Raw genomic sequence first — 21374 nt, forward strand, 5'->3', positions numbered from 1 at the left:
CACAAAAGAACTTGGGAATAGATTTCAAAACAACCAATCAGGAAAGGACTCCACCCTTCCAGCAGTCTTCTAAAGGAAGGCAAAATTTATAAACCCCCAGGATGCATTGCACAGCTAGAAACCCAGATGGTGAAAGCTCTAGGACAGCAGCCAAAATTAATTGGGCCTCAGTTTTAAACTTTAGTGAGAAACTCCTCCCCCCCCCCCACAAGCTCATATAAGAGAAGAGAAACAGAAGGGAAAATACTTAAACAAAAGCTCTGCTTATCTATGGCTCTTTCCTTGTTCTATCTAAGCTTAAGTATGTGTGGTCCTTGGCAGGTTCCATTCACTTCCATAGTGGCTTATGCAAGAGATTGTCCTGGAGAAATAAGATAATGGCAACTCCATCCATGTTGCGTTCTTCACCATAATGTGAAGGAATGCAATTGTGGCAACCCGCTTGAACAACCATTATTCCCCTAGCAGGAGCCTCAGTCTCAGCACAGTGTAGCAGTCAAATCTAATGTGTGTCTTGCCCTTGCAAGGCAAGGTGGTGTACAACTGCTAGGGTTATTATACACTTATGTGCAACTGTATGAGTTACAATGCTACTTTTGCTAACATCACTTTAGGTACTAGCCTATAAAAATAATTAAAACTATTTCCGGCAAAACCCAGTTATCAGTCCAAGATGAAACAACTCAAAGCAAAGTTATTCAGAGCCCATATGAAGACCTGAACTGATGGGGTCTCAGGATAGAATTCCACAAATTGATGTGGGGTCAACCCTATAGCTCTCACTGAAGGACACACAATCAGGTCCTCGGGGGCTTAACTGAAAGGAGAGGCAGGTTTGTATAGGTGAAGATGATCCTTCAACCAGTGTGGCCCCAACTCATTAATGGTTTTAAAGATTATTACTTGGATGTGGGCCCTGAAGCATACCAAGAATGGAGTAAAATATATTTTGTTCTGGTCAGAGAGAGAAAATAGAGGGTGTTTTTTAAAAAAATACTCTGCAGGAGATGTGAGCTATTTGAAAGATGATGGGAATATGTACATTATGAGTTACAAAAACAATTATTTGAGAAAAAGAGAAAGAGAAAAATTGAAATGACAAGGCAAGAAAGAGAGGCGAGTGTTTACATTTCACAATGCACACATTATTCTACTCCTGCAGAATCCTTGCATTTGTAATTGCACAATGTTGGTTTCCACTTTGTGAAACGAAGGCAGGCAGAAGTATTACTTACTGGGCACTGCTGCTTTCTGTGAATGCTGCACGAGGCCAATTTTATTTGAGGTTCAGGGTAAGGGTGAAGTAACCCACAGTTCCTGCAACTAAAACATGCAGGAACAAACATCTGATGTGGGAAGCCATGTTTTTCTGTAAGTGCTTGGAGGTCTCTTGCCTATACAAAAATTGAAATAATAAATACATAAATACATAAATAAATAAACTTCCCAATTAAAGTAGCAACATCTTAGTATTTCCTGTACTCATGGTTTGATACTGCAATGTACAACTGGTAGCTGGTGCCTTTCTATTCAGGTAATTGCATCCTTAGTTCTAAGTAAGCAACACAAAACTGATAACAAGTTTGCCAGTAGTAGAACTGCAGCCTTCTGCACAATGAAACATTAAAATTCAAATTTAAGCCTAAATTTGCTTAATCAACATAATCTGTTTTGGATGGTCATCAGGGGCGCCGACTTATAAAAAATATTGGGGGGGCCCATACCGGGGTCCTGCCCCGGGAAGTTGTCAGTCAGCCGGGGCTGAAAGGCAGACTTTCTCCCTCGGCTCGTCGTTTGCCCGGCCGCCCGTGCGGGATCCCACCGGGGAGGCGGAGTGCTGAATGCCGTTACAGTTTTATTTTGGGCGCCTCCGGTCTCCTCCTCCTGCTTTTCCTCATAAATGGTGACGGAGGCGACAGAAGGTAGCGGCGCGCGTCACCTTCTATCCGAGGCGCGTGGAAGCGGAATGAAGCGGCTGGCAGAGAATCGCCGGGGGGGGGGGCGTAATGAGGCCGAACTAATAATTTTCTTAAATTATTGGGGGGGCAGAGCCCCCCCAAACGAATTTTTGAGGGGGCTCGGGCCCCCTCAGGCCCCATGGAGTCGGCGCCTAGTCATAGTGAGGGATAAGGCCATTCCCTGTACTGGAAATTGTATGGAGTCCACCTTTAGCTTAGAGATTTCACCAGATATTGTCCACTTAACATGCAACTCTGTCAAAGCAGCCAAAATAGTTGGAACCTTTAAGCTTCAACAAAAAAATAGCTTCAACTTAGGACCATATTTTGCACTTTGCCTCTATTTGCACAAAATCATGGCATGCACTGAGTCCTATAGACAAATTCTTTGTTCATCACATTAGCAAAATTAGTTGGTTGGATTGCAACTGTGTGTCATTTGAGCCTCCTGGGAAAAAAAATATCTGAAGTACAACACACACCTGTTGCTTTACTTGCTTCTCAAGTAGCTCCCTTTCTTCCTGGCAGTCTTTAACCTGTGTAGGGGAAATTAATTTCATACTGAAAAAGTGCATGCATGCCTGCCTAGAAGTATGTTATCAAAAAGCAATTGCTGAAATCAAGAACTCTCATGCCCCCTTGTGGAAGCTTGGTGAGCTAAGTTAACAGGTTCATCAGGCGACAATTGTTTTATGCTCCAAAGTCAAAGGCGAGGGAAACAGTGAGGGAAATTGTTTTGGGTCATGCCAACAGAACATCTCTTGCTTGTTAAGGCCAAAGCCCTCATTCATGAGAAGGCACCGGGGGGGGGGGGCAAATTATGCCAGCCATTGCCAGCAACTGGACTTGTTGACAACATATTTATTTTTACAGCCCGGTCTGAATTCACTTGATGAAGATTAGGCTACATTATATATATATATTAGGGGGGGGAATCTAAACCTAAAGGGCAGTTAAATCATAGTGCAAGTTGCCCCAGAATGCCATGGGTCTCCTTTACAAATAGTTCTAGGAAATAGTTGCACAAGCATTGGTTGGGTATCCTGTATTAGTTCACAGAATTGGCCAATAACATTTTGTTGTTCGCTCTATGGTCCCATATTAAGCTTCCTTGCATCATTACAACCCGTTTCACTTGCCACTCCCTCTTCATTTGAGACACCTGACAAGTGAGGAATTACATTTTGATCTTTCCTTTCCAATTCCTGCAAGAAAAGTTGACCCGAAAAGCCCCAAACAAACCTGATAACTGCATTTATGTATTACTTATATAACAGTTAAGCATGTCAAATCACACCATATGATCTCTACAACGATAATATAATGTTCTGATTTTATAGGAAGGCGCCATGGCTGCAGAAGGATAAAATGCTTAATGAGCAAGGATGCAAGATGGAGGTAGAAAATAACAGAGTAGAACCACAAGGCGACATCGACTTAATGATTGGCACAAGCACACTTTTGATTTATTTAACCAAATTAACATACCACTTGATTGCTAGAAAACCCTTAAGCCGTTTAGAAAAATTAAAATAAAATTATTGATTAAAAATATATATTTAAAAAGAAGTATTTAAAAATATTCAAAAGATGATGAAAATCAACAGAGACAAATCATATGCAACTTCTGCATGTCTTGGTAGGCTTGTCCTAGAAATTCTACTCAATATTGATCCAGCGTAGATTCCAAGGTATAGTTAGCAGAGTAAAAAATTAAACACGTTGCAGGATTCCCAAAAATAGACCAGAGGCTATTGTATTTCATCCAGCAGAGCTTTATTGCTACTGAAGGCAAATGAGCATAATGGTCACAAATCCAATACATTCAGGATTGGCACTGTCTATAAGAAATCCAGTTGCAGCAGACTTAACTTAAACTTACAATGACTTAAAGTAAAGGTAAAGGTACCTCTGCCCGTACAGGCCAGTCTTGCCAGACTCTAGGGTTGTGCGCTCATCTCACTCTATAGGCCGGGAGCCAGCGCTGTCCGCAGACACTTCCGGGTCACGTGGCCAGCGTGACAAGCTGCATCTGGCGAGCCAGCGCAGCACACGGAACGCCGTTTACCTTCCCACTAGTAAGCGGTCCCTATTTATCTACTTGCACCCGGGGGTGCTTTCGAACTGCTAGGTTGGCAGGCGCCGGGACCGAGCAACGGGAGCGCACCCCGCCGCGGGGATTCGAACCACCGACCTTTTGATCGGCAAGTCCTAGGCGCTGAGGCTTTAACCCACAGCGCCACCCGCGTCCCTACAATAACTTATAATAAGACTAAACCTTAACACTATACATACTATGTACAGAACTCCACACCAGAAGGAAAGAGAGGCAGAAAGAGAAAGTGAAACCGAGGCTCCTTCTGGCCCTACTTTTATAGTCAGCATGACCATGACAGAAAAGATAACAGAGCCAGTTTAAGCCAGCTTTTCTGAAGGTATAACCTAAACATCATAAACCTTCTGCTTGTCTCTTTCACACAGAGAAGCTTCCAGAACCCTCTTGAATCAAGTAGAATAGGAAAGATCTCTACACATCAGATCAATACTTTCTGCGCTAAGAAATGTAAACTGACAAGGCTTACCTAAACAAAAATGTTTTAAGAAGGCACCAAAAAGAATGTTGTGAAGGTGCCCATCTTATGCCAAAAACAGGGAGTTCCAAAGGGTATGGTGATGCCACATTAAAGGTATTTTGTGACACTTGTAACAGGGACAGTTATGCAGACTGAAGTGACTGAGCAGGCGCCTATGGGTAAGGTGATCCTGCAAGTAAGCTGCTCCCCAACTGTCAAGGGATTTATATACTAATAGTAACACCTTGAACTTGGCCCAGTAGCCAATGGGCAACCAGTGCTGATCTCTGAGCAGAGGTGTAATATGCAGACTGGGTCTCACTCCTGCCAGCAGCTGTGCTGCGGCATTCGGCACTAACGGCACTAACTTCCAGAGTTCCGGCAAGGGAAGCCCCACAGAAAATACATTGCAGTAATCCTATTTTGTCAACAATGCCTGGACCGATGTGGTCAAGCTCTCCTGGTCCAGGAACAGTTGTAGCTGCCACATAAGTCAGAGCTGGTAAAGGGCATTTCTAGCCACTGATGCTTTCTGGCCCTCCAGTGACAGAGCTGGATCCAGAAGCACACCCAGCCTTCATACCTGCTCCTTCAGGAGGAGTGCAATCCTGTCGGGCGCAGGCAGTTGACTGATTTCTTGGGCACAGAGACCACTCATCCACAGTGCCCCCATCTTGCCAGGATTCAAATTCAGCTTATCATGTTTCCTCGCTAGCACTTCAAGGATACAAGGGCCTAACCTAATGAGATCCTAGCAAAACAAGGATTTGAACTTAGTCTTCCAAAATCTATTCATGGGTTGACTGTCACTTATAGCTCTTTAGGTGCAGATGATTAGCGGAGCAATCCTATGCGATATTTATATAGTAAATTGCTTCAGGATACCTTCTGGGACTTGGGTGGCGCTGTGGGTTAAACCACAGAGCCTAGGGCTTGCCGATCAGAAGGTTGGCAGTTCAAATCCCCGTGACGGGGTGAGCTCCCATTGCTCAGTCCCTGCTCCTGCCAACCTAGCAGTTCGAAAGCACGTCAAAATGCAAGTAGATAAATAGGTACCACTCCAGCGGGAAGGTAAATGACATTTCTGTGCACTGCTCTGGTTTGCCAGAAGCGGCTTAGTCATGCTGGCCACATGACCCAGAAGCTGTACGCCAGCTCCCTCGGCCAATAAAGCAAGATGAGCGCCGCAACCCCAGAGTCATCCGCGACTGAACCTAATGGTCAGGGGTCCCTTTACCTTTACCTTGTGGAAAGCAATTCATAAAATGAATAAATGCATTTTCACTCTGTTGTATGCAAATGGAGCTTAGGCAAACATATATAAGATGCAGCCTTAGTTGCAGAAATCATACAGAATAGCCAGAAAATGTTATTCTGCTTAATTCCCTTGAAACTATCTGGGATCAGAAACAAGAGATCAAAAAAAGAACTTTGGTGCTTGTTACAAAATATTTCATGAGGCACAGCATTTGTCACAAGTCACTCCATTTAGTTAGTGTGTGTGTGTTTGTGTGTGTTCAGGGTGTGGGTTTCAAATTATTCCTCATTTCATCACCAACATTACTCCAGAATGATTTCATCCCAGATGGTGACCTCATATAAAATCTGTGTCAATTAACGGAAGCCAGAAAAGAACGGAAGCCAGAATTGGGTTGAATGGAAAGCGAGAAAATGAGGAAATGCACATGTTTTGGCAATGATACATTTGTTTTTATTCATACCTGAGAATTTAGGGTGTCCAACTGAAACTGTATTCTCTCATTAATTCTCAGCAGTGCTTCTTTTTCTTCGTTAAGTCTCTCTCTATCAGATCTTTCCTTTTTAAAGTCTTCTTCATATATCTGAACCTAAAAATGAGGATAATGTAATATATATTCAGTAGAGGCAATGCCCCAAATATTAATTTTATAAAAGGTACAAAATAGGCAAGTCTATCCATTTACATGAAAAATGCTTTAAAAGGAAATGTCATGGTGGGTTCTGAAATTTTGGTAATTAAAAAAAGTTATTTGTTCTCACAAACCTTCCCCTCTAATTTATTTATTGAATTTATATACTGCCCTATACCCAGAGGCGCTGTGGGTTAAACCACAGAGCATAGGACTTGCCGATCAGAAGGTCGGCAGTTCGAATCCCCACGAAGGGGTGAGCTCCCGCTGCTCGGTCCCTGCTCCTGCCAACCTAGCAGTTCGAAAGCACGTCAAAGTGCAAGTAGATAAATAGGCACCGCTCCAGCAGGAAGGTAAACGGCATTTCTGTGCGCTGCTCTGGTTCGCCAGAAGCGGCTTAGTCATGCTGGCCACATGACCCGGAAGCTGTACGCCGGCTCCCTTGGCCAATAAAGCGAGATGAGTGCCGCAACCCCAGAGTCGGTCACGACTGGACCTAATGGACCTTTACCTTTATACCCAGAGGTCTCGCAGAATTTTACATGATTTTTATATTTGGTGTGGATATAAGAATTAATCAAAGAATCCATAATCACATAATTAATAACAATTAACAATCACAGAAAGATTATAGGGGTTTCTGGCTTCAATTTGGTATTTTCCTATAAATTCCCTATACTTACACAGGCTTTTAGTTCCATCCATCAAACAAAATTAAATGGTAATATACAGAGCAATCATGTACTTTTACTCAGAAGTAAGCCTCAGTGTGTTCAATGGAGCTTACTCCCAGGTAAACATGCATACAACTACAGGCTAATTCTCAGCTCTGGAGAGAGAGAGAAAGGTACTTTCCAGGACTAAGAGTTTTGGCAACTTCAGGCAGGCATGATTACAAAATGTTTAGCCATTCAAATGAATACATTCCATTGATAAGTAATTAGTGTAAAATTTCAACTCATCTGGTACAATTTGAATTCCATTTATGTCAACAGTAAATCACCCTTTAATTTTAGTATTTTAGGACTACACTCACTGCCTCATATGTCAAGAGTCAGAAAAGCTTTGATTTTTTTTAAAAAAAGGAAAAACACAACACATCTTTAAATAACTCTGGATGGAACAAGAACAACAGCACATTGGAGAATGAGATTCTATTAAAAAACTATCCATGCCCAACTGTAGCAAATATTTTACAAAATGTATGATTATAAGAGAGACAACTGTGGCTTGAGACAATTGCTGGCAATTTATCAGATTACACACTCACTTTCTATATATACACACTGTGTTAAGCTACGCCACCTTAGGTGGCAATCTCTGAGACAGCCCAGGGCAGAGGTGGGCAAAAGATAGATTGGAACTAGATTGTTTTATCTTTGGGTCATTTGCAGTAGATTGACAAGGGTTTCCAACACCTAATTATTTAACAAGAAATCTACTTTTCCCACTCAAATTAGGCTGCTGAAATGAAGAAAGCTAGCCAGATGTGGATCTGTTTGTTAAAGGAGTGTGGGTTCAGCTCATTTCTGGTACTGAAAACAAAGTCCTATGCTTAGACTTCACTAGGAGTCGCCCTGTTCTTTTATTCTGTCTGTTGCATCTTTCCCACATAGCTATTGCTGAAGTTCCAGTAAAAACAGAAAGTAGATTCAACAAGTCTGAAGCCAAACAATGCCTGGCCCAGCACCCTCCCTACTCCTCCCTCAAAAAACTTTATTAGAGCAGCTGCTCTGTTTGTGCCAAGAACTGGTGGCAGGGAAAAACACACGGGGGGGGGGGGCAGTAGCCTGTATGCTGAGACCCTTCGAACCCCTGGATCCAGTAAGTGTTAAAATATAAGACAAGGCTACTTTCCTGGCGAGGTGATCGCCTGGGAGATGGGCCATTAAGGGGAACAAAGGAAGCGGATCTGTGTGAGGCGGTAAATGGATATTTAGAAGGACAGAGTTGAGAGCAGAGTTTGGAGAGGTGTGAACTAGAAGCAACGCAACTAACTAGGAACAGAGAGAGAGACACAGAGCAATGTTCCATTTCTGTTTCAATCCAAGGTTACAGCTATGGGAGAAACGGATGCTAATGCTATGAATCCCTCCATCATAGACTCAGGTTGTATATGTGTAAATGAACCATATATCCTAAAGATACATTCTCCACTGTGCCTCATTCTGAAGGAAACACAAAACCTGGAAAAGCACCCGGATCCCCTGGAATCTTGCACTGCTCAGAGATAGGAATGGTGCTCAGAGATAGGTCTACTACTTGCTTCCCTTCAGACTGTGGCTGAAAATGGGCTTCCTCACCCCTCTAAACCTGTGCTTCTTGTAAAGTGCTCCATTATGCAATGAAGGGTTCTGTCTCCTTGTAGTTGAAAGCAGAGGTTTTCAACTTTTCTGAGTCCACGGCTCCCTTGACCAACTACATTTTTTTCTGTGAGAGGCCATCAGAGGAGGGAGGGAAAGAAAGAGGAACAGAGGCCAGTATTGCCCTGACCATCATTCAAGGCACCCAGGGTGGCACGGCACACTGGTTGAAAACCACTGGTTTAAAGGATTACAGGGGACTTGCCATTTCTGGCATTATTGGCAGGGCTGGGTGGATGTTGGTGTTGGTTGACACAATTCCTCCTGCTATTTATTTAATGAAAGTTATATGCCACTTGATTGTAATAAAACTTTGTTTACCAGAAATATTCAATACAATAGTTAAAAAATAAAAATAATAATTAAAATCAGCAGTAAACTAAAGAGATTAAAAGATGACAGTGTCTATGCGTCTGGATAGGCTTGCATCAGTCATGATCTTTCCCCCCATGAGTATGTACTTGTAAGGAGCAAATCACTGACAGCTAGTGCATGAGTAAGTCAGGAAGACTTCAATTAAAAATCATTATGAACAACCACTTACTGGAAATGCTGATAAGTGATAATGCACCAGTGTCTATAGTCACTGGATTATCAACCCCATGAGTCATGCAGTCTATCCTGCACATTCCCAGGGAATTCTACTTGATGTGCTCAGAATCCCAGAGTTTAGAAATACCACTTTCAGAACCTTATAGCCAAAGTTAGTCAATTCTTAATTTCAACCACAAAACAGAGACAGTGCATCCCTTACAGAGCTACCATTCCCAGCACCCTTAACAAAATACAATTCCCAGGATTCTTTGGGAGGAGACATTTGTGCTGTGAATTGCTTTAAAAGTATAGTATTGATGTATCTTAGGACTCCTTGGCGCTGCTGATTCATGGTTCTTCCACATTAATTCTGGAAGCAGAATTAGAACTGTAGTTCCACACAGGACTGTATACTCCTGTATTCAGCAATCCTGCAATGTCTCTCCCCACAGCTGATGGAAAAGTACTCAGGCACTACTGATGTGTTAATGCAGCCTTAAAGGGAGATCAAAAAACACATTTATCTAGAAGCATTTGCTTTAACCGAACCTACTCCCTAGAATAGCATTCCTGCTCAGGAATAGAGATGCAATTGCAGTATCTGCTTTGTTTTAAAATCACCACCAACCTGGTATTTAAAAAGAGGTGAGGGAAGACATTGTATAAATCACATTGGCAATAACTTCTCAAATTAGTTGTAATAATTGAACGAAGAAATGACTACAGTGTGGAAGCAATTCAGGGCTGGCGAAGCCATAAAGCAAGTAGATAATCTGCTCTAGATGTTTAGTTGATACTGATCAGCCAGTGGGCATACGCTATCTGCTTTTTCACACAGCTGGCTTCCATCCTGGTTCTCTTTGGGAAAGAGTAGAGTCCTTTGTGTTTGGCTAAGCTTCCTCTATTTTTGAGTCTTGGGGAATGGTTGTGACCTCTCCTACCCTTTCCATACAAACAGACACGATAAGGTAGGAGGAGGGGGGGTGGGGCAGGTCCATGGACTCTGCTGTTGGTTCCCCTTATTATATCGTCCCCACAACCGTTATTATAATTACTGCAAGCCTAAGACATGAAGGAGGCTTAGAAAACTAAAGGAGGTAGTGCAAAATGTCCTTATAACATGGAATTGGAACCTTCTGTCTTCCAATATGCAGTGTGAACTCCACAGCGTCTCAACGGATGCATAAAATGAAATGATACAAAAAAAAAAAAAAAAAGACTAGATTTAAGTGCCCTCTGAAATATAAGGGGAAGAGGGGGAGGGAATGATATCCTCTGTTTTATTGTGTGTACAATCCATTATTGAACAATCAAATTCAAGGCTTTACCCTTCCACATGTGGCATGCATTACATGAGAGTAAAATCTGGCTCAGCCCTTCAAACGTGACAGAAACAAGTATTTTAGTCCACGGGCCTTCCCATCCTACACATTTGTATTTCAGCAACTGACTCTTAACAGTGTCCAGAATGACAGACTTAAAACCTAAGGTTAACTGGAAAGTAACATAATTTTAAACGGATGGGTTCCTGTCTAAAAGGAAACCGGGGGGGGGGGGGAGAGAGAGAGAGACAGAGAGAGAGAGGTAGCAGCACATCTTTTCCTGAGGTTCTGCAACACTGATTAAATCAATCTTCCGTTCCACAGATAATGGAGTTTATTTGAGCCAGTTGGGGACACTTTATATGCTTTTAATTTATCTGTCCACTTAGAATATTGAACTAAAGAAAAGTCTTGCACTAAGAAGAACATGATTCATGAGCAACGTGTAGTCCCACAAAAATGGGGAAAGGGCACGTGGCTTCTTCATTATCCAGTCCCATCGGTGGCATTTGATAGGTGAGTTGAGTAGGAGTATTGCAACTAAAATAACAGTATGAAAACAAAACGTAAATATAGATCAACCGGTTGGGGAGGATGTGTGAGCTGATCTAGCTGTTTATTATTGAAGTTTTCTAGTATAAATGGTAGTGCTACATCTGAAAACCAGACTTTATACTGAAAATGCCAACCTTCATTTATAATGGTTCTGAGCTCATCTTGGAATTCATGCACAGAATGAAATGTCCATGTTAAAACCAAGGAGTTCTACCTTTAGAATTAAATGAATTACAATGCTACTGCAATCCATTCATACCTGTTGCCTGAGAACTTCCATTTGCATTTTCATCTCTTCATGGTTGCAGTTCATATCCTGGGCATTTACAGGAGTCACATGCAAGGGGGCACTTTGATTTTTCAGGGCATCCTGAAGCGCCTGTAGCCAAAAAGGAAGAAAAGAAAAAAAGTACTTTACACATGGAGTTCACTACATAAAAATCACTGCTTTTTAAGCAGTACAATCTTCATTAGCCTTTCTAACTAACATATTTATAATCCCTAAGTAAAGGTTGGGGAATCTGTGTTACAGGAGGAGTTCTCAAACTGGGGGTCAGCCCCCCATTCCTTGGAGGTGCAAAGACACCTGAAGAGAAAATGATATCTCGACTAAAGTGGCAGCTTCCACCATCCCCAACACACACAGCAAAGATATGTGTGCATCTGTGGGATCAATCCCTGCCCCCAGTCCCATCATCCCAACCTAAAGGTGGTAGAATATTTAAGGCACATTTATGCCACTTTAATAACTATGGCTTCCCCCCAAAGAATTCTGTGATGTGTAGTTTACTCCTCAGAGAGCTATATTTTCCAAGATTCTTTGGAGAGGAAATCATATATGCTAGTTTTTTGAGGGAGTCAAATACCTCATTTTCTTGCTTTTTTTAAAAACTTAGTGTTAGATTAGTATGATTACCACAGTCCAAAGACTCCCACCAGGCTGCATTCAACTGCATATTAGAATTTCAGCACGTTCACCTGCAGAGCCCTTTATTGTGGTTGGGCTGGTCATGGCAGTGGAGCCCACACAACAAGGGAGTCCTATGGTGCAGTCCTATGCATGTTTACCTATGTGCAAGTCCCACTGTGTTCAATGGGGCTTTCCTCCCAGTAAGTGTGTTTGGGATTGCACCCTCCATTGAGAAGGGCAAATTTTTAAAGGTTGAGAAACACTTTCGTGAGAATTTCCCCTACTAAGCACACACTTCTATGCAATATTGGCTAAAGATTAGGCTTTAAATATGAACTGAATTGAATTTCTCCTCATCCCTACTTAGGATTGCTCTGTATTTAGAGAAGCTTTTATTTGATTTTGAAACTGGTCATAGCAGAATGCCCTGAAGCAAGAAAAATCAGCAATGTGAAGTACATACATCTGCCCCTGATATGCTGACTTTAACTGATAAATAGAACACTGTGTAATTCTTTATAGCAACTATAAAAGAAAATAACTCTTACATACATATGGCAAGAAGAAGAAGAAGAAGAGTTTGGATTTGATATCCCGCTTTATCACTACCCGAAGGACTCTCAAAGCGGCTAACATTCTCCTTTCCCTTCCTCCCCCACAACAAACACTCTGTGAGGTGAGTGGGGCTGAGAGACTTCAGAGAAGTGTGACTGGCCCAAGGTCACCCAGCAGCTGCATGTGGAGGAGCGGGGAAGCGAACCCGGTTCACCAGATTACGAGTCTACCACTCTTAACACTACACCACACTGGCTCTCCATATGCTGGCCAGCATATTATATCATTAAAATCACATTAGGCAACAGTACTATTCAGGCTGCACTTCCCTAGGTGTAAGCCCCATTGAACACACAGGACATCTGAGTGAACATGGTTAGGATTGTGCTCTAAGTTATCAGAAAACCAAACTCCTAGTCCTAGCTGGGCAGATGAGGCTCATCGACCTGGAAAGGTAGCCCATCTAGGAGAAGGAAAACTGATCTGAAACCTCTGCTGCCTTGCAGGATATCTTCAGAAGAAGAAAAGACTAAGGAGTAAACCCTACACAAGCCTGGAGTGGGTGGTGCTTGTACGCCTCCTCCCAACAATTCCTGCAGCTAAGGTGGGGCCAAACATATTGCTCTGTTCTCCTTTTGACCACATCAGTGAGGCCAAGAGCAGGGTCTTGTCGTCTGGGCAGCCCAGAGCCTCCATACACACTGCCCATGCTTTTGTGGAGAGGTCGCTCCAGTGCTGCTAACACAGCGGTTTAACTTCACCCCTGGATATATACTCCATTGCCTCTTGAGACAGACAGATGCCAACACAATGCAGTCCTAGCTATCTAATTCCTCAAAATTAGGAGTAACTTAGAAACTGATGGCTTTAAATAAGGCATATTATTGTAACTAATCACAAATGAGAGGAGGACTGGAACTAAGGCAAAACAAAAAACCCCTTACATTCTAACAAACTCAAAGTGCATTTACATTTAAGAGTTCCTCTAATTGGTTCCAAATCGTAACCTGACTTCAATATGTTTTGTTAACCATGCAATAAATGTGCACGAGATCTCATTTGGCTTTTCTTGTTACCATGTGGCTTACACCTGTGGAGATGACAATACATTTGCGTGCTGTATTCAAGGCTCTCTTATCCAAAGATGACCTTATGTCATTTTTTCTTCTTGATGAGGGTTGCTTCCCCCACTTCCAGAGCTCTCTTTTGCCATATGTTAAGCCTCCTTGCCAAGGGACGTGGGTGGAGCTGTGGTCTAAACCACTGAGCCTAAGGCTTGCCAATCAGAAGGTCAGCAGTTCGAATCCCCACGACGGGGTGAGCTCCCACTGCTCGGTCCCTGCTCCTGTCAACCTAGCAGTTCGAAAGCATGTCAAGTGCAAGTAGATAAATAGGTACCGCTCCAGCAGGAAGGTAAACGGTGTTTCTGTGCGCTGCTCTGGTTCGCCAGAAGCAGCTTAGTCATGCTGGCCTCATGACCTGGAAGCTGTCTGCAGACAAAACGCTGGCTCTCTTGGCCAGTAAAGGAAGATGAGCGCTGCAACCCCAGAGTCGTCCGCAACTGGACCTAACTGTCAGGGGTCCCTTTACCTTTTTAAGTCTCCTTGCCATTTGAAATCATGTCATTCTTTCAGCACAACCCTGGACATCTCTTTGGGAATCAGTGGACCAGGTAAGTGTGCACAGGATTGCACAGCAGGAAGTACATATAAACTTACCAGGAAGTACATATAAACAGACATGTAATGGATTGTGCTGTAAATGTATCAGTTGCCCTACGGATTCTTGTAGATATGTTTATATATCCAAATTAACATAATTTTATTCTAACACTGAGTAAGTTCCTATAGCACTTCTTTAGTCAGTCACTGTGATATAGTGGTTAGGGTACTGAACCAGGAAATTGGAGACCAGGGCTTGAATTCCCACCCAACAATGAAGCTCACTGGGTGAATCTTGGGCTGACTGTGCTCTTAGCCTTCTTGCGAATATTAAATGGGAAGGAGGAGAACTATGTATGCCACCTTGAGCTCCTTGGAGTAAAGACAGGATATAAAAATTACTTAATTAATTAATTAATTTTCTTGCCTTGCCTTATCCAAGTAAGCTGCAACAATGACAATGAGGGTAGGGCATCTCCACCATACTGCTCCGCCACACTGGTAGTTCCCAATTACTTCTCAATTCATGATATCATGAGAGTTTTGCATTCAAGTTAAAAGCTTGAAGTGATCATATCCATAGGTAAACATCTGGGTGTTGAGGAGGCATTTAAGCTGTAAATGCTGAGGTGTTTTCTATAACTTTCCACTAGTGTGCAATGAAAAATACTGTTGGCAGTTTTGCCACCCTCAGATTCTCACAATTTATGTCATGACTCAAAAATCTTGGGTTGTAAATAACAATATGCTTCCTGAAAGTCATTATTTATTTGCATGCTAGCCGATGACATTTCATTTTGTTTCTCCACCTGTAATTAATTGCAGGATTCAAGTGGACCAGAGCTAACATTTTTATTTTAATGACAGTGTATTTTTCATGCTTGAAGTTTTGTGTTTTGTCGCTTAGCTTAAAGCTAGATAGAACTATTTTTCAGAGAAATGTGTTTCCTCAGGAAGTGTTCGTGGTTTACCAGGAGATAGGGTTAAAAGGAAATACCCTCATTGCTTTTTGTAGCCTCTTTTGGTGGAAATATGCTTTATGCCTCTCCAGCAATGGCCTTCTATTCTTTTTTTTTTCTTTTTTTTTTTTTTGCAACGTTTTAGAAGCTGTCTATACACCTGGAGTATCCAGCCAGGGCTGGTTTGTGTGCAAAAGCTCGGTGTGGATCTGCATGTACAAACAGCTGCTGCTTGTATGATTTTCCTTTCCCTACTCCAAGAACTGGGGTGTGATGCATAGCCCCTGTTGAATACTTTAATTCTGCCTATCATAGTTTCAAGATGGGGGGGGGGTGGATTTATTATTCCTGCTTTCCCTTCCCCAAACAACTTATTCTTGGTGTTCCGAGTATCTAAGTGGGTTACATGCACCTAGTTCCAGCTGCTTAAGATGCGGAGATTTGGATCCAGGCCATATTCTCCAAATAATCAAGAGAGACATATATCATCCCATTTCTCTTGTACATGAGAGAGAAAGGGTGGAAGAGACACAGGCAGGGGGAGACCATCATTTTGGCACACAGCCTCTTGAGTACAAGGCAAAAACGTACAGATAAACTATAACATACATGGGGGGCTTGCAACAAAATGTTGCAGCACTGAGTGTTCCTGTTCAGTATTCCAGTCCATATTATTTATTCCCTCACCATGCCCTAGTTTTCTGTTTGTTTTCACCCTTTCAGCAGTCATCCCACACTCCTCTTCCCTTTGGGCTTAAAAAAATAATCTGTATACTTCAAGTATACAGATAATCAGCCTCTTGTGTGAGCGCACCACCATTTGATTGCATAAGGACGGGAGTTCAGAGAACTGAGATGACTGTTAGTAGATGTGATATGATATAAACTATAAATCAGAATTTGTGGCATTCGGAAAGTAAACATAAAAAGTAGGAGCTAAGGAGATTTAGTTGCACTTTACCAAACAGCTACAATAGGCGGCAATGTCTGGAAGGCCACAGATTCCCTACTTCTACTCTAAGATATTTACAGCATTTGTTGCATCATGCAAAATCAGTTAGAACATAAAAAGATCAGATGGATCAGCCTCTCTGAGGGGCTGAGGGACCACACCTCAGGGACCACATTCCCTTCCAGTGACTGCATGCCAGTGGTGGTCAGGGCCAGAGCCAAAGGTGGATGGGCATGACTCCTACCTTCGTTCAGTAGGCAACATTCCAGCCACACAGAAGCCACAGGTTTCTACAGACACAAACACACCTTACATCTCTCCATCCCCCATCAAGGTGAGTACAATTCAAGGAAACAATACAGCCAGGCACAAGGACGCAAGGAGAAGGTGGAGCATAGCCAGAGAGAAGTGTGGCTTGTGGAGAGGAGACATGATCTGGACAGTGTCCCAAGAGCCAGATATAGAGGGCAGGGGAGTTGCATTTTGGAGGTTCCCCGTCTCCTCCAAACTTAAGTCCAGCATTCTGTCTCACAGAAGCCAACCAGATGTCCATGGGAACCCACAAGCAAATGCATTAGCACAACAGCTCTCTCCTGTTTGTGTGCCCCAGCATTCACATCAAGTGTGAAGCAGGGAAGTGCAGTGCAAATGGTGTTTCCTCAGAGTAAACATGCAATAATGTAGGTTGTTGTTATAATAGTCTTCACGTCACTTAGAGTGAAGGGGGGACAAACTACAAACTCGGTTCAAACATGTTTCCCCCTACCAAAAAAACACCCTCTTCCTGACCTGGTTTCTCCTTAAAAATCTCATACACAAATGCACAGCTGCTATTTGCCACTGAAGGTGCGACTTACTAAAAACAGCAGCTGAGGGAGCAAATAGCATTAGGGATCATTTTCAGTGGGGTACTGGTCTAGCCCCCAATCTGGACCAGCAGCATAATAAGGATCGGGGCCCTGCATGGCTGTGTTTCTTTTAAAATAAAGACAGCCACCTTAAGCATGCTCTTTGCAAATAATGTTTTCGTGTAATTTTATTAACTTGTGTTCTCAGAAGCTATTAGTGCAGCAGGTGACAAAAAGAATGCTCGCCAACTTCACAAACAGTAGCTGCCAACTGGATAAACTTCTTTACCTGAGCAGGTAAAGATTTCAAAGCAAAGAGATCAATATTCTGAAACAAGAATATCCTTACCTTGTTAAGCCGACTTATTTCACGTTCATAATGAATCTTTTTTGTATTTGCTAAGGAGGCTTCTTCTTTCAGAAGTCTATTCTCTTCCTTTAGGATTTTTTTGTCTCTCTGGAATGTAAAAACACATAGATTGTTGATAAAGTGCAGATGGTTGCATTTTTTCTTGGTCTGACAGATGTGCTGTTTTTTTTTATTATTATTATTCCAAGGAAGCGTGCCAAACTTCTCGGAAAGAAAACAGCAGCAAAACTGATGGATAGCTCATCCCAGATACACTAAAGTCTGATGAAATTCTATTGACTACCTTTTGGGCTCTCATGTGGCACATATAGGTCATAAAACTGCATGAGGTAGCTGAAGAAATATAGAGCTCACCCCTTCACATCTATAAATACCACCCTGAAGGCCTTGTTGTTGGGCGATGTGTCTGTCAAGGAGGCAGCAGAGGTCATGGTTGGAGCACTAGAGTAGCCCCACAATCCCTAGCCAAAGGAATGACTTCTTGGGGGGGGGATTTAATTGTATTTTATATTGAATTTGTTCCACCCTACAGTTTCAAAGCAGACAGCACTTACTGGGGGGACGGGGCAAAGCAGGAGGAGATCCCCCCAGATTTATTTGAAATATTTCTGGCCACCCTTCATCATATGATTCCAGGGTAGGTTACAACATAATTAAAACAAGAACAATTCCAGACACAAAGTCCAGACAGTTAAGAGGAAGTAAAAACAGAGCATGAAAAGTTATGGGTGAATCTCACAAGTGGCTCTTCCCCAACTGTCTGCCCTTTCATGACATCAAAAATCCGCTGCTTGGGGTGGACCCCTCATTTTGCCTAATGGTAAAACTGGCTGTGCTTCAACGACAGCTTAGCCTAAGACTTTATCCAACCTGAAATGTAAACGGAATACTTCAGTTGTCTCAAAAGTCAACTGACTTCCGAGGTCAAGAGCTATAAATAAATGAAACTAACAGTCTTAGTCACTCCAGTGATACCTGCCTAACATCAAATGTGCCAGATTCTATAAGAAAAAGGGTAGTTTCACTCTGTCTGAAAGACCAATCATCTGCTAAAAAATAGATTAATAATTTGTTTTTGAAAACCAGAAAAGAGGAAGATACATTTAGATGAAGTTAGGTCAATAACTATAATTAAAGCTATGGTTTTCCCAGTAGTGATGTATGGAAGTGAGAGCTGGACCTTAAAGAAGGCTGATCGCTGAAGAATTGATGCTTTTGAATTATGGTGCTGGAGGAGACTCTTGAGAGTCCCATGGACTGCAAGAAGATCCAACCTATCCATTCTTAAGGAAATCAGCCCTAAGTGCTCACTGGAAGGACAGATCGTGAAGCTGAGATTCCAATACTTTGGCCACCTCATGAGAAGAGAAGACTCCCTGGAAAAGACCCTGATGTTGGGAAAGATGGAGGGCACTAGGAGAAGGGGACGACAGAGGGCAAGATGGTTGGACAGTGTTCTTGAAGCTACCAGCATGAGTTTGACCAAACTGCGGGAGGCAGTGGAAGACAGGAGTGCCTGGTGTGCTCTGGTCCATGGGGTCACGAAGAGTTGGACACGACTAAACAACAAGATCAATTGTCTATATAGCCCAGTATTGCCAACTCTGGCCGACAGTGGCTTTTCAGGGTCTCAGGCAAGGGTCCTTTCCCATCATGTGCAACTTGATTTATTTTCTTACATTTATTTTCTCTTTTTCTGTCATCATGCAACCCAAGTTAACATACATGTGATTCCCATGTCACCTGTCCAAGACACTGACTAGACCCAGATCTGCTTAGCTTCAGCAAGGAGATGGTTTCATGTGCCTTCAGACCACACTTGAAATAATAGAGACTAAATCTGGAACCTTCCATATACAAAGTGTGTACCCCATCAATGGACCACGATCCCTCCTAAGGCCACTGATAAATGGCTTCTCCATTGCAAATGCTTTTTCTACCTCTACTTAGTCAAAATTTTAGCATGCAGATTAGATTTTCTTATATTCTAATATTTTAATTTCACATATTTCTGAATTTATGGCCCTTGGGGAGTTATGGAGAACCCTGTTGGATCAGACCAAAGGTCCATCTAGTGCAGCATTCTGTTTGCATATGCTTATGGGAAGCGCATAAGCAGGACATGAGCACAATAGCTCTCTGATATTGGCCTACAAAAGCCTCCATATGTTTGGTTCTATGCTACTTAGAAAGCATTGGGGGGGATCAGTGAGATTGCCAAAAATTCCCAGGATGTACAGAACAACTTAACATCTCCCTACTACTCCAGGATGAAAACCCAGATGTCACATACTCAGTTGCTAGATTTTGCACTCCATGATGGATATTCACTGAAGGATGGTTTGTGTCACAAACCAGACCTAAATTGAGGGCCCATATTGCAAGACCCTTAAGTTTTACCTCTTATAGTTGTTTTAACTGCATGTCTATTAGTCCTTATGCTCTTACAGTTGTTTTAACTGCGTGTTTTTTAATTTTTATTTTTCTTAGCTCTTATCTGTTTATTATCAGGTTTTATTCATCCATTATCAGTGTTTAATCTCGCATTTTATTCACACGTTTTATCCTATGCTTGTTTCTTTGTCCTTATTTGCTCTTACAATTATCTGTTTAATTCCTAACCACTACTTTAGTATATGTTTTTCCTATGCTGGTCTGTGACCGTAATAAAGTTCATTCTTCTTCAGTGAGATTGCAAAGCTCCTGTTATTAAAGAGTTGGTTGAAACTGTACCCAAGTGATAGCTCAACATATATAAATGCATTGCTGTTGGCATTTTTCTGTCTTGAGAGACAATGGAGTGCTCTTCCAGGGATGAAGTCTGGAGAATCACAGCACCTGCTGTGGCTGCAGAGACTTGTAACTGTTTTCTCCTGAATTGTTTTTGCTGCATTGGCAACACCAAAGTGACCTCTCTGGGGTCCAGGCCTGGGCAGTGCATATGGAGATCTGCCTCTCGGCCTCGCTGATGAGGTCCAAAGGAAAACAGGGCAACACATTTGTCACCAGCTTGGCTGCAGGAATTGCCAAAAGAAGGCATACAAAACACCATCCAACTGCCTTAGGGACTCCACTCCAGACTTGTGTAGGGTTTACTCCTTAGCATTTTCTTCTACCAAAGAAAGGCAGTGGGTATGGATTTTTCCTCAGGGTTTACCCCCGAAACCTTTCTCATTAATGAGTATAGATGCATATACAGTGGTGCCCCGCAAGACGGAAAACCCGCTAGACGAAAGGGTTTTCCGTTTTTGAGCTGCTTCGCAAGACGAATTTCCCTATGGGCTTGCTTCGCAAGACGAAAATGTCTTGCAAGTCTCGCCATTTTTCCCCCGCTTCCCCCCCCTTTTTCTAAGCCGCTAAGCCGCTAATAGCCTTTTAGCAGCTAAGCCGCTAAGCCTTTAATAGCCGCTAAGCCGCTAAACCGCTAATAGCGCTAATCCGCTTAGCCGCTAATAGGGTTGCTTCGCAAGACGAAAAAACCGCTAGACGAAGAGAATCGCGTAACGGATTAATTTCGTCTTGCGAGGCACCACTGTATATAAATGCACATATAACATCTACAGAAGCATTTGTTCTCTTTTTCTTTGTCTAAGAGCAACACAAACTGTCAGCTAGATAACTTTTCTACTACTTTTCTACTTTTTCAGTCATTTTTGAACTGCAAACACAACTTTAACTAGACCGATGAATACTAAAATCCCCACCCCCACCCTGGTGAGAGTAAAACAACAGTTTCCTACCATTTCCTGTAGGAGGCTGTTTGAGGCCAGGGCTTCCAGCCTTCTACACTCCTGCTGCATTTGGTGCCTTTCTTTTTCCAGTTCCTTGACACTCTTCTGCATTGTTTCCAGTTGTGCTTTCACATCTGTGACCTGCAATGTGACACAAGGATAATTGAGGTAAGATAGATCCCTTTCTTTCACCA

General features: G+C 42.5%; 1 protein-coding gene across 3 annotated transcripts in view; it reads right to left on the reverse strand.

The window, feature by feature from the left end:
• TNIP3 (TNFAIP3 interacting protein 3) overlaps nt 1–21374 on the reverse strand; it is a 64418-nt gene that overhangs the window by 15922 nt on the left and 27122 nt on the right. For 2 of the 3 annotated variants that reach the window (XM_077934011.1, XM_028745017.2), the window contains 6 exons: nt 21190–21321; nt 17429–17536; nt 11454–11573; nt 6253–6378; nt 2441–2494; nt 1236–1394 (listed from right to left, as the gene is read on the reverse strand). In XM_077934011.1, coding sequence (XP_077790137.1) covers nt 1236–1394; nt 2441–2494; nt 6253–6378; nt 11454–11573; nt 17429–17536; nt 21190–21321 — 699 coding nt within the window. The remainder of the gene's footprint in view (nt 1–1235; nt 1395–2440; nt 2495–6252; nt 6379–11453; nt 11574–17428; nt 17537–21189; nt 21322–21374) is intronic. The other variant, XM_077934010.1, reaches the window with a different exon arrangement.

The sequence above is a fragment of the Podarcis muralis genome, chromosome 9, assembly GCF_964188315.1.
Source record: "Podarcis muralis chromosome 9, rPodMur119.hap1.1, whole genome shotgun sequence".
In the NCBI taxonomy this organism is placed as follows: Eukaryota; Metazoa; Chordata; class Lepidosauria; order Squamata; family Lacertidae; genus Podarcis; species Podarcis muralis.